The sequence below is a fragment of the Nipponia nippon genome, unplaced genomic scaffold (assembly GCF_047370975.1).
Source record: "Nipponia nippon isolate SJK-2023a ecotype South Korea unplaced genomic scaffold, ASM4737097v1 scaffold_35, whole genome shotgun sequence".
NCBI lineage: Eukaryota > Metazoa > Chordata > Aves > Pelecaniformes > Threskiornithidae > Nipponia > Nipponia nippon.
In genome coordinates, this window is record NW_028262353.1 from 791,601 (window position 1) to 805,519 (window position 13,919).

At 61.0% G+C, this 13,919-nt stretch overlaps 1 protein-coding gene across 1 annotated transcript; it reads right to left on the minus strand.

The window, feature by feature from the left end:
- Nucleotides 1-9,010: 9,010 nt before the first annotated feature.
- DNAJC22 (DnaJ heat shock protein family (Hsp40) member C22) lies at nt 9,011-11,392 on the minus strand. Its single transcript, XM_087771786.1, has 3 exons — nt 11,369-11,392; nt 10,156-11,034; nt 9,011-9,706 (listed from the first exon to the last, which is right to left on the minus strand). Exons 2-3 carry the CDS (start codon nt 10,942-10,944, stop codon nt 9,527-9,529), a joined length of 969 nt encoding a protein of 322 aa, XP_087627912.1. The 5' UTR covers nt 10,945-11,034; nt 11,369-11,392; the 3' UTR covers nt 9,011-9,526.
- Nucleotides 11,393-13,919: the final 2,527 nt, after the last annotated feature.

A 13,919-nucleotide genomic window follows, 5' to 3' on the forward strand; every position in this document is an offset into this window, starting at 1 on the left:
AAACGGCAGATATCTGGTTTGGGATGGCAAAATCCCAGCTGCGAGGGCAAACGGGGTCTGGAGTTGTCAGAAATCTGCTGACAGGCCAGCAGAGCACTACAGCTCCTTCCTCTGAAAAGCAACTTCTTGTCACGAAGCCTGACTGCAGCAGTCGGTAGCGGTCTTTTCAGGTTCTGAGAAAGAAAGAAGAGGAAAAAAAAAAAAAGGAAATAAGAAAATTGCTACCGTACTAGCCAAGGCACACCTCAAATCTCCCAGCTTGTCAGAGCTGTCTTGCTCGTGCTTTTTAAGAGTAAAATTTGTATTTTGCTTAAAGGCACGGTGAAACAACTAGCCAGGAAAAAAAGCAACATTAAATATAAAGCAACAAGATCCCTACAGACCCGGTGCAGTTTCAACAGGCTTAATTCACAGCTACTGTAAGACACCGTCACTTAAGCATGCAAGCAGTAGAACCGGGGAGGTTTAGAGCCCATCATAAAACACCACATTTACACAAATGCCAGCATTTACGGACGCGAGAGCGTGGTTCCTACGCTCGGTGACCACGCTCACGACGGCGCAAACTTTTCCATCTCTCGCGCGTTAACGCAACCAGCGTCCCGGGGAAGGCAAAATTCACTTTGCTGCCAGCACCCAAAAGCACACAAATTTTAAACGCTTTCTCTGCTGACTTCAACAGCGCACAAAACGCAAGCCTCCCCCAGCGAGACGGGGCAGGGGCAGCTCCACGTGGCATTACATACGTGTATTTTCCTTCTGCTCCCGGCGCTCCTGATTTAAGGAGCCAGCGAAAGCCGGCACGGCATCGAGTACGATGACAGATTAAACAAAGAACAACAGGATACACAAGGTAAGGAAACAATAGAGACCTCCCTGCCACGGCAAGCCCGCCTAACCCCAAGGAAGGATCTGGCCCCCGCCACAAAACCTCAAAGCCGTACGCACAATGGAGCGGGAAACCCCCCAAAATTGCCATTTCAACATGTAAAACGCAGGTAACCGAAGACGCAAAATATTTCAGTAAACATCAGGAGACCGTGTACATTTTAGCAAAACCCACACGCTCCTGAAAATTTAATGACAGCATTGAGAAACACGCATCTAATTTGCTCCAGAAATAATTAGAAGTTCAACTCCCGTCCGCCCCGATCAGGGTTATTTTTTAGGGATATGGTTTACAAGGCTGAGGAATGCAGCAAGGCTCCTGCAACACAAGAACCGGCGACGCTGCCCCGGGGTTCACCGACAGGGTCCTGACGAGCCTATTTTGATTTAAAAATAGACGTTTCCTATCATTAGAATTTTCCTTTACTAGCTACACAGGAGTTCAAAACTTATTTCTAAGCAGTGACGCTAGCAATTTAAATCCGAGACGGAGTCAACACCCGCTGCCTGTGCAAAAAAGACTGTGCAAGAGAATTTTTTACCTGAAAACAGGGTCCCGAAACGAGAGGTGGTTACAAACTCCTGCCTCGCCGCCTTCAGCCCTCCGAATTAAATGCCTTCATTCGTTTTGCTGCCTCGAGGCGCTAAACACCACCTCATAAAAACCGTGGCATTTGAAACCCGGCTCCGAAATACAGAAGCCGGGGAATTTAGCGAAGGATTAAGCCGCCGTATCGGGACGCGAGCGGCCCCCGAGCTCGACGCCTGGCGACTGCCGGCAGGTCGAGCTCTGAGCTCTGCCGGCCGCGCTGGCGCGGCCGATGTGCTTTGGTTTGCACGATTACACCCAAGTTTCACTTCCCTGCCTGAGCGCTTTGTGTCCTCGACCAGGAAACGCTCTGCAGGCAGCGCAGCCATCCAGCTGCCGGGAACCTCCGGGACCTCCTGCGATATCACGATAACCTCGGGTTGCGGGGAAGGAAAGCGCTCACGCGCTGACCTATGATACCAGTGCTAAATGCCTTCAGTATGTATCGCTTGGTTTTAAAAACAGAGAAACCCACAAGCGCGCTTTAGCGTCGTCTTTATAATTCCCTTTTTTAAATAAAGGCGAGCGTGCTTTAATCCGGAGGGAGCGCGGAAATACACAGGTACCGACAAAAGCCTGTCACATCGCGCTGGAGAGTACTTTACCTGAACTCCCTCAAGTTGTCTCAAACTTAATTCATGAAACAAAGGAACACTTAAAAACTGCCTCTGCCTGTACATCCCCGAAAAGCAATTAACTGCAAGAACACTTCATTCAGGCAAAGTCTAGAAACAAGCTGTAAAAACCAGAAGTTGCCAGTAAAGAAGTTATCAGGGAATCTCAAAAAGACTGAAAAACACTACACCTTATCACCCTAGAAATACAGTTTTACCCACTTCAAAGGAGAAAAATAAACAGTAATTAAGTCTTGGGGGGAAAACAAACAGCGTACAGCAGGTTCTGAATTACTCGTTGGCAAGCTAATGCCTAAGCACAAAAGTCATAAAATAATGGACTGGAAACAAAACCCCACCGATCTGATGAGTACAAAATGGCAAATCTTTACTCCTTGACGATGCAATTAATATTTCATCCGATTAACCCCCCGGTAAGAATCCAGAGCCAGTCAAAAGCAGCTCCGGCTCATGTCAGAACCGGGGTTCAGGCTGCTGCGTGACCTGCCTTTAACTCCGCCGCTCTCCCGGCGGATCGGCTGGAAAATTCAACGCGGCTGTTAGCTGGGAACCTTAACCAGATCGGCACGAGAGGGCTGTAAAACACACAAGCGTTTTTAAAACCCAAGTGGAAATTTCACGACTGGTAAAATAGCAAAGGTTAATGCAAGTTCAAATAAACTCGTTACGGGCGGCGAGCTCCTTCAGATCAGGGCGATATAAGGCTTACATAGCGCACCGAACGCGTCTGTAGAAACAGTAAAGCATCAATACACAAACGTCAAGAAATCCACCGGCAGGATTAAAATAAAATATTGTAGTTATAACAGAACTGACGGGGGAGCAACACAACCTGCAGAAACCCCGCTCCCTCCTGTCACAGGCAGAGCAACCAAACTCCTCCCAGAGCTGCCAGCGTTCAGCTGACGGCATAAAACTTTTCCAAAACGCACTGGAAACGCACGTTATCGTTAAATGCACAAATATCGGCGCATTCCGGCTAATTTAGAAAGAAGGGAAAACCACTCGAAATTTTACAGACAGCAAGTCAAAAAAGAAACGACTTCTAAATCCCCCACCCGTGGCGTTAGCTTGCCGTGCTATTCTTGCTCTGTCTAGACAGATTATTTCAGTCAACTCTGGGAACTCGATAGCTCCCTGTTTGAAGGGAAAGGAGATAAACGGTGAGAAATCTGTCTGGATTTTTTTTTATTAGTCTACGGAAGGTGCTTTTGCTGAGAAAGCCGGAGTTCTGCAGAATAAACAAACCTGCTTCTGGGGAGGGTTTTTTACCGCGGTGGGTGTGGGATCTCCCCAGCCGCTGCCTCACGCTGGGCCGGAGCGCAATTCAGGCTGCGCAGCAGCATCTGGCTAATTGGCTTTTGAGTTAAGTAGTCCCTTACCAAGCTATTTTAATCTTGTTGATCAAGCACGTAAGAGTCGTTTCTGTGAGTACACACAACAGCGTTTCAGTAGAATAAATTGGCCTGTTTGTAATTCATAATCATTCTCAAATAAAAATCCATTTTCCAAGCCTCCGGCATCTCGGATGACCCAGGTGTTTACCTACAGCACCGGACCCCCCCGCTGTAACGCACTCGCGCAAGAACGAACTCAATTTTATAGCGTGTCCTGAAAAAAAACCAAAAAAAGCGACAATGACACTAGAAATTCAGGAACTTATTCTACCCGTCATGGAACAAAACTCGGAGGAGCGGGTTTAACGTGCCCGCTGCGCGCGGGAGCGCCCCGACGTTCCTACTGCCTTCGCCGGGCGCTGCCAGCCCCGACTCGCGGCACAACGCAGCCTGGCTTTTCCCAGGCCTCCACCGAATCCCTCGGGAATTTACGCAGCGCTGAAACCCTGAGACTTCGGGGTTTCTCGGCAAATACCTGCTAAGTTACAGCAGACCAAAACACGCCCGCTCGTCTCATGTTCAACAGATGCCTCGGTCATTTCTGTTCGAAGAACTAACTTTTTTGCCCTGAAACAGAGCACAAAACGCATCAGGCCAACATTTTAACCAAAGCCAGGCGGCGTTATTACCCTGCATCCGAGAGGACAGCAGCGCACCGTTCGGCAGCGAGCACAGCATGAGCCCGACTGTAACTTGGGGTTTTTTTTTCTTTTTTTCTTCCTCCCTGAAATCGAGACAACCGGTTTTCAGAAGCTCCTTCCACCGAACAATGGCTCGGTCAGAGCGCGCGGGGACGGAGGAGCGCGGCCTCCTCGCCTCTCCCAGCACAGGTCTGGGAAGGTCCGGCGCCCGCACAAAGCTGCTGCTTTTTCCATCCTGGACGAGTCCTTTCACGGTGCTGGATGAAGGATCGTAAAACCGTACAATACAAAGAACCATTTTAGGATCTAAAAAAATAGTTTCTTAATGTCACTCTTGGGGTTTGGGTTTTTTTTTTTTTTTCCAGTATTTCCTCAGGAATGAACTGAACATTTAACCTCAGAGATAATTAGCTGTCTATATTCTGTTTAAATCCACACATTTATTGTTCCTTCACCAGATGCATTATGCAGAGCACGACTAGGCATTAGCTATTCTCAAACATCTACCTCTTACAAGCCAATTGCGTACCGTTTGGCAGCACAGAGAAGTAAAACTGCGTATTTCAGATGACAAAACATTCCCGTATCTGTTCCGACGGTGCTGCAAAACCCCGCCTGGAGCGTTTACAAACACTTAAACAAGATAAAAGAGCAGACCACCGGGTTCTGTGCTCTTCAGGAGGGGGCCGCCGCGCAGGTCCCCGGTGGCACGCTGCTTCCCATACTCACTTTCCAGACAAAGGGGTACTGGGAATTGCTGGGGGGATTTCTGGCGCTTTACGCAGCGACGCGAGCGGAGCAACGCGGCAGAAGCAAAACGCTCTCGAGTTGGACACCAAATTCTGCCTTCCTGAGGCAGAGACCTCTCTGCAGTTTGTCTTCGGGTGCGCTCTCCATCCCGTCGGCGCTTTCCGTCCCCCTTCCCAGCCAGCCCGCCGGGGGGACCAGCTGCGATGGAAACTCGCACACCTATGTTCGTCCTGTGCAATTTTGCGTGCACTGCTACTATTTTTAGGTTGTATTTGCCAGCGTTGCGAGCTGGAAGAGTCTCAGTGACTTGCCAAGGATTGTTTCATACTTAAGAGGATACATACATGTCTTCTAGATCAAATTTTTCTTTTTGTCAAAGTATCTAAAAATCAGAAGCTTTTGAAAAGAAGGAAGGAAAAAATAATGGCAAAGACAGCAGAAGATGCCACCTTTCGTTGCCCCACTTTAAGTGACGAAAACATCCTTCACCTCCCCCAGTTTAAATGGGGAGAAGGGGATTACTGTAGCCCTGCTAGAAACCCTCCCCTCGCCCTCAGCTTTCGCTTTGATTATAGCTAATCTCCAGGTCTGATATCCCAAGACAGAGCTTGAAAATATCATTAAAAATATGCCCTATATTTTAATTGCCAGATTTATTACTTTTTTTAAAATGCAGTACCTATATATCCTCTTCAGATTGCAAGTCACCTTTAGAGCTCCTTTGTCCTGAACCCAACAGGAATCTTCTGCTTAGGGGTTGCATGGCTCAGGAAAATCATAAAATATTTAAATGCCCCTTGAAGAGTAAGCTACAAATTAAAAAAAAAAACAAACCTTGTGCGTTAGACAATTCCTGCAAGAGGAATTTAGTCTGGCAAACCTGAAACGACGGTAGCCTCAGCAGACGTCGCTGTGGCCACGTATATGTGATACACAGCAGAAAAGCTGCAGAAGCCACACGCAACTTTCGTGCGGATCGTGTCCGAGAGTTAAGACGGGCTGTGCGCGCTTTGCTGGCCCGGCGCACGCAAACTGCGTTACGAACGGAGTATTGCAATACAGGAATTCAACGCCGAGGCCCCGAGCACCGGGTGCGCAGAGCAACGCTGTGCGGCAGCGGGAGAGCGACACGGACCTGAGTCAGGCCTCAGCAGGGCCCCAGCGGGGACGTCCCGCGCGCCCCAGCCGTCGGAAGGCCCAGCAGGCTGGGGGTACGGAGGGAGAGGAGAGGCTGCGGTGCTGTCAGACCCACGCTTCTTCCCCTCCGCCTTTCGGGAGGTCAATACCCACCGCAGGCGCTTTTGGGGAGACTCTGCCTTTGCTCCTCGACCCCAGCGCAGACAAGGCCGTGCTCTGTCTCCCCGGGGCGGGTTACGAGGGAAGCCAGGAGCTCGGTGCCAGCTACAGTCGTGAGCAAAGGAGCTCTCACACAGATGCCTGCGGCCCTTTCTTGCTCTACCAGACCTCCTCCAGGTCCCAAAATCTCCCGGATTCACGCCTATTCTCCAGCCGGACTGCGTAACGGGGCACCCCCGGCTTGTGTGAGCAAGTCCTGCTTAGAAAGCACAAAGTCCCAGAGCCAAACAGCAGGGCAAAACGCTCCACACCCCCTACCTGTAACTTTCGAGGCAAAAGGCCTCAAGATCTACAATACTCCCAAAGAAAGACGTGGCAGCCAGAGCGTTCCAATGGAAGCATCCAGCGGGAAACGCAGAGCGAAGTTAGGGAAGAGCAGTCACTATGAAACGCTCAAAATCGTGAAAACAGCTACCGGGCTCTGGCAGGACACTGAAGCGATCCCACAGGCAGTCGGTGGGGAATTTTCTGTTCCGAGTTTACCTCCCGTCAATGAACAAAGGCTCCACACAGAAGCTTTTGTTTCTGTTTGGGCATCTCAAGCTCCTCTGATGGCCCGATGACGGCAAGCTGCTTTGCAAGAGAATTGATCGGACATCACCCGTGGCAGAGGATCGTTACAGCCCGGGAAGATGATCACACCAGGGGCAGGACTGAGGCATCCTCAGAAAGAAACCCCACATCCCTCACGGGATTTTCTCCCCTCTCCAAACCAAACAAAATCCTATTCTTCGCCTTCCTTCCTATGGAACCGCGGTGTGGGGCTTGTGTCTGCGGGGAAGGAAGCGTCACAACTTCTCTGCAACAGCTCCCTCTGCGGATACATTAACGTCTCTTTTGCTCACTCGGAAGCTGATCATCGAGCACAAAACGAGAACAGCACCCACGGGGGACAAGAGTGGGGATCGGGCACTGGAAGCCACCTTCGAACTTACTGCTGCCTCGCTTTCTCGTGGAGGAAATCCCGAGCGAATAAGGGTGGGGAGGGAAGTCAAGCTTTAGGTGTGCTGAAGACCACAGCCCTGGGGAGGCATGGGGGAAAATAACATTTCCCTCTTTGCGACTCAGCCTGCTGTTCGCCACCCTCGTTAGTTAATTATTTGTGTTACGGTAACAACTAAAGGCCGCAGAACGAGATCTCCAAGCACCCCGGGAGAGGATTCCTGCCCCTGGGATTTAGGAGCCGGGTCGGCAGAGGAGGAGAGGCACGGCGGAGGCAGGGATGAAGGACGGCGGGCGGAAGCAATGGGCGAGCTGGGCTGTGTACGTGTACGGGCTGCAGCATAAATAATGCATTAACCCTCCTGACCGCCCGCTCCCGGCCAGGCGCGCCAGCCCCGCCGGCCTGCACCCCCCCCGGCCCCTTTACCCCATGAAAACCCTGCTCCCCCACCCAGCCCGACCCCGAACATCTGCAGCCTCCCCTGGGCCCCCCCCGACCCCTGCCCACCACCCTGGGGCCCTGCACCGGCTGCCCCTTCCCCATCGCCGGGGCTGCAGGAGCGGGGCCCTCCCAGCCCTTCTCCAGCCCCCCCACCTCATCGCCCACCCTCCCCGGGCACCTCCTTCCCCTCGCAGCACCCCTCCTGCCCCCATCTCCCCCCAGCCCACCCCCAGGCTGGGCCCTGCCCCTCAGAGCCCCCCCGACCCCTGACAAGGCCCCACTGCCCCCCTACCCCACACAAGGCCCCTCTGTGCCCCCAACCCCTCACAAGGCGCTTCAGCCCCCCCCCGACCCCTCACAAGTCCCCTCCCGGGCCCCCCAAGGCCCCTCCCGGGCCCCCCTACCCCACACAAGGCCCCTCTGGCCCCCAGCCCCCTCCTACCCCTATCCAAGGCCCCTCACCCCCCCCCGACCCCTCACAAGGCCCCTCCCGTCCGCCCCGATCCCTCACAAGGCCCCACCGCCTCCCCGGGCCCCTCAGCCCCCCCCATCCCACACAAGGCCCCTCGGCCCCCCCCCATCCCACACAAGGCCCCACCGCCCCCCGGGCCCCTCAGCCCCCCCCCATCCCACACAAGGCCCCTCAGCCCCCCACCCCCCCCCCCCACAAGGCCCCTCCCGAGCCCCCGGCTGCGCCTTTCCTCGCCGCCCCCTCCCCCGGCTCCTGCCCGCTCTGCCCCGGGCGGGCCCGGCCCCGCACTCACCGGCCGCGGCGGCGGGGGCCCGTCCGCCCCCCCCTCACCTCAGGCCGCCGCGATGCACCGGGGAGGGGGGCGGGGGCCGTGGCCCGGCAGGAGCCCTCAGGCCGCGCCAGCCAATCGGAACGCGGCTACCGCTGGACAGCCAATGGCGACGCGAGATCGCCGCACCGCGCCCGCCCTCCTGGAGGATCCCACCAATGAGAGGGCGGGGAAGGCAAAGCTCGGCCCGCCCTCCTTCGCCTCCAGCCAGTCAGATGCGGAGCGGGGGCCGGGCCTAGCGCTCCTGGCCAATGAGAGGGCAGAGCGGTGCCCCTGGGCGCGCCGAGACGAGGCTCGGCGAGAGGAGGGAGGCATCCCGCCAGCCAATGGCGAAGCGGCCCAGTCGACGCGACTGCGAAGGTCCCGCCCTCTCCCGCCTCCGGAGCGAGAGAGAGGCGTGACCAATTTCAGCCGAGAACCAATTGGATCCGGCGATGCCGAGGCCCCGCCTCTCCGCCCCCACGAGGGGCGGGGCGGGGCGGGGCGACGGGCGCCGAACGTGGACGGAAACTGCCGAGAGCCACCGCCCTGCAGCGGAAACACCCGAGTGCGCTCCGGGAGCGGCCGAAGATGAGGGGCGGTGGGGGCGGAGCTCGGAGGGACGCGGGTTCGCGGCCCCGCTCCGCCGTAACGGCCCCGGGCCCCGCTCCGGTGCTCCCCCGGCGGGCACCGGGGCTGCGGCCGTGCAAGGGCTGGCGGGTTCCTCCTGCAGTGCTCGGCACAGGTCGCCGTGCGGTGGTTCGCACAAGCCCCCGTGCAATGGTTCGCACGAGCTCCTGTGCAACGGTTCGCACAAGCCCCCGAGCGATGGTTCGCACAAGCCCCCATACGATGGTTCGCACAAGCCCCCATACGATGGTTCACACAAGCCCCCGAGCGATGGTTTGCACGAGCCCCCGTCCGTCGCTTTGCAGCCGCCCCGTGCGATCGGCCGCCCCGTGCACGCCGCGCTCTGCCGCACGCTGCCTGCCCGGCCCGCGTCGCACCGGGCGAAGGAACGAAGCAGCGGCAGCGAGAGGGAAGCCCTGTGTTCACCGACCCCCCCGCGGCTCTCGGTCCCCGGGGCGGCGGGGGCTGCCAGCGGCATCACCCCGCCGCCGCTCTCCTGGGCCCCGCCAGCTCCTCGTAGGCCTCCTGCAGCTCGATGAAACGCCTCTCGGCCTCCTCGGCCCGGTGCCGGTTGTGGTCCGGGTGCCAAAGCTTCACCAGCTCCCGGTAGCTCCGGTGCACGTCCTCGGCGGAGGAGCCGGCCGGGAGGCCCAGGACCTGGGGGCGAGAGGGGTGCGCTGGGCGGGTGGTGGGGACCCCCCCCAGGGCTGCCTCTGCCCTCAGCAGCTGCAGGGGACCCCAAAAAAGGTGTTTGGCCCCCCCCCAGGCCATGGGAGCAGCCAAACCCCGTGGATCCCTCAGCACAGCATCCCACCGCAGCATCCCTCCCGCCGCAGCATCCCACCGCAGCATCCCACTGCAGCATCCCTCCCGCCGCAGCATCCCTCCTGCTGCAGCATCCCACCGCAGCATCCCTCCCGCCGCAGCATCCCTCCTGCTGCAGCATCCCTCCCGCCGCAGCATCCCACCGCAGCATCCCACCACAGCATCCCACCGCAGCATCCCTCCCGCCACAGCATCCCTCCCGCCGCAGCATCCCACCACAGCATCCCACCGCAGCATCCCTCCCGCCGCAGCATCCCAGTACCCAGTGCCGCATCCTGCACCTCGTACGCCCACTGCTGCCGCTCGCTCCAGCTGCTCAGTTCGAAGCCGGTGCTGTGCTCCCGTGCCGGAGAGCTGCCGGCAAAGGCCAGGACCTCTGCCAGGAGCCGGCCGGCGCGGAGGGGCAGGAGCAGGAGCTCGGTGGCGGCGCGGGGCACGGCCAGGAGGGTGCCCAGCACCCCGGCAGCGCCGCAGAGCCCGCGGCAGGCGAGCGGGGCGGCGAAGGCCAGGCACGCCAGCCCCAGGTGGTAGAGCCGGGCGGTCAGCCGGACCCGCGGCGTCCCATGGGGCTTGTAGCGCCGGTGCCGCTGGGCAGCAATGCTGGCGGCCAGGCTTGCGGGCAGCACCGCCAGCACCCGGCCCTGGAAGAGGAGGGAGGCGAGGAAGGCTGCGGCCAGGGTGCTGGGTGCCTCCGCCGTCTGGTCACCCACCGAGGCAACCAGCTGCACCCCCAGCCCCACGGCCAGGGGCTGCGCCAGCAGGGCCGGCACCCAGGGCAGCCCCAGCGCCGCCACCAGCCCGAAATACATCCCCACCGCCACCTGCCCCGCCAGGCGCAGGGGGCTGAGGGCCGGCACGGTCCCACCGCGGTCCCCGGGCGCCCCGGCCCCGTTGGCGGCGGCCACCCAGCCGGGGAGGTGCCAGAAGTCCCAGAGCCAGCCGCCGCCAAAGCCGCCCAGCGTCAGCATCCAGAGCAGCGCGTGGCTGTCCCGGCCCAGGTAGATGTGGTGCAGCCCCAGCGGCCCCCCCAGCGCCCACAGCCCATAGGCCACCAGTAGCCGCTTGGCCATCCTTCCCCTGGCTGCGGTGACCAGCTCGGCAGGGCTGCCCGGGGGGTCACCGCCCCGGCGGGCACCGGCACGGCCCCGGCATCCGGCGCCCTGCGGGACGGACAGTGCAGTCAGGGACCCCCGGTCACGCTGTCCCCCCCGGGCCAGACCCCTCCGGTGACCTGCATGCCCACCCAGCGCCGGCGCAGGCCCACCTGGCATCCTACATGCCCGCTCAGGACCAGTGCATGCCAACATGGCTCCCACGTGCCCACCCAGGGCTAGCGCATGCCCACCCAGCACCCTGCATCCCCACCCAGGACCCCCTGGGCCCACCCAGGGTCCCGCATGCCCACCCAGCACCCTGTGAGCCCTCCCGTGGCCGGAGCACCCCCGCAGCCCCCCGGACCCCGCGCCGGCGGGGCTCCAGCCCACCCCGACCCACCTCTCCCCATGGAGCTCCCGGCAGCACCGCTCCCCCCGCCAGACTTTGCCCCGGCACGCCGCCGAGCAAAGGGCACGGCATCGCCATCGCCGCACTGGTTTGGGGACCTGGGGGGGGACCGGGTGCCCCACACTGGCACCCGCACCCCCGTACCCCCTCCCAGGGTGCAGCCGGCCCCGGCACAGCACGGTGCCTGCTATTGGGGTACCCGCTGGACGGCGGTGCGGACCCCCCGGTTCAGGGCCCCCCCGGGACTCTGCGCAGCCCCTGTTTGCTCAGCCCGCGCTGCCGCCGCCGCCGTGTTTGCAGGGATTAACCGCTGCCGGCCGCCAATTTGGTCTCATCCATTATTAACGGCCCCGCAGCCGCCCTGCGCCGGGGGCTCAGCCCCCGTTAGCGGGGCCCGGGGGGCTGCAAACCCCCCCCCAGCTCAGCACCCCCCGGCGGCGCGGCCGGCCGGGCTTTGTGGGCCATCGCCCCCGCTCGCAGCTTCCCTGGGGCTGGATGGGCACCCCCGGCCCCCCAGGGTTTGGGGTGCAAGGGGGCAAAGCCCTGGTTGGGGGGCCAGGACGCCTGGGTCCCTGGGAGCCCCCCCGAGGTGCTGGCGGGGCTGGGGCTGCCGGCAGCCCCCCCGGCTCAGCTGCCATCAGGGCTGACAGCGGCCCCCCCGCGCCGCCCACCCGCGCCTGGCTGCCTCCCTGACAGCGGGTCCCTGCGGACCCCGGCCCACGCTCCGCTGCCCCTGAGCCCCGCACCGGGGGGGCCCAGCCCCGCCACCCCGAGCACGGGGGGGCACCACAGCCGGGGTGGGCGCCGGACCCCCCACCGGAGCCCCCGGGACCCCTGCGCCAGTGGGGGCTGCGGTGCCGTGCCCCCCCATTTCGGCGCAGGATGGATGCGGGGGGGAGCGGGGGTCTCGCATCCCGATTGATCCCGTCAAGTATCTGGATTTAAAAATGTCAAATCCGCCTTGAGCGAGCGAGGCCGGCGGTCGATGGGGCGGGGGGGCAGAGCCCCCCCAGCGGCCTCAGCTTCCCTGGGTGCCCCCCGGCACGCGCAGCGGGGGGCTGCAGCGGAGCCCCTGGGGCGCCTCGGGGTGCCCCAGCCCGGGGGGGCAGGGGGGTCCCCAGTCCCCCGCCAGCGCCCGTGCGTGGGCGTAATTGGTGCCATTGATCAGCCCCGGCCACCAGCGTTTAAGGCATCGATTTTCGGAGCCTTCCTGTGAATTGAAGCATCTGTCACCGCCCGGGCACGCGGGGACCTGACCGGGGACACGCGGGGACCTGACCGGGGACATGCAGGGACGATGCTGGGGACATGCGGGGACCACGACCGGGGACATGTGGGGACCACAACCGGGGACATGTGGGGACCATGACTGGGGACACGCGGGGACCATGACTGGGGACATGTGGGGACCTGACCGGGGGCATGTGGGGACCACAACCGGGGACATGTGGGGACCATGACCGGGGACACGTGGGGACCATGACTGGGGACATGTGGGGACCTGACCGGGGGCATGCGGGGGACCATGGCTGGAGACACACGAGGACCATGGCTGGGGACATGCGGGGACCTGACCGGGGACACACGGGGACCACGCTGGGGACATGAAGGGACCATGACCGGGGCCACATGGGGACCATGACCAGGGACACGCAGGTACCATGGCCGGGGCCACATCCTGCAGGCAGTGGGGTTGGAGGGTCCTTGGCCACGAGCTGTCCCCTCCAGTCCCTCTGCGTGGCCGTGCACAGCGCCGGGGACACACATGTGTCCCCATGCACACGTGTGTCCCCATGCCCCCATGCACACGTGTCCCAATGCACACGCGTGCCCCGACGCACCCCTCCCCGCAGGGACACGAAGCGCCCCAACACCCACCCGCCGCCACGCGTCCCCGCAGGCCGGGACACGGGGCACACGCGTGTGCACGCACACCCGCCGCCACCGGCCCCCGCGCGCGCGGCCGCGCCGAGCACCCCTCCGCACGCCCGGCTGCGCCGTGCACGCGCTCGCGCTCGCGCACCGGGGCTCGGCCAAACCGGCCGCGGGGCTGGTTGAAGGCATCCGGCGCCTTCCCGCGTGTCACGCTGCCTTGTCAGTTTGCTGGTAATTAATGCAAACGCCGGGGCCGGAGTCCCTCCGGACTCGTACATCACTGCCAGCGCCGGCTGCGGCGCGGCCCCGGTACCCAAGTGCTGTTATTAGGGGAATTTTATATGTATTAGCTGTTGATGCACATTAATACATTAAAAATGTCAGCGGCGGAGGCCAGCTAATTGTCTGATTTAAATGTCTATTTGTCAGCGCCCGGCTCAGGTGGGCATGAGGCGAATCTGCAATGAGCCCCCGGCCCCGCCGGCGCGGGGGGCAGCACCGGGGGGAGCTCGGCCCCCGGCCCCCGCGGCGGGGCTGGGGGGATGCGCGGGGCAGGGGCGCCCGGCGCGCTGGCCCGGGGGGGCCTGGGCAGGTGGCGGGGGGCGAGCAGGGACCCCCGCGCCCCGGCCACCCGCCTAATTGCCGCCCAGCCGGGATGGATTTCTCC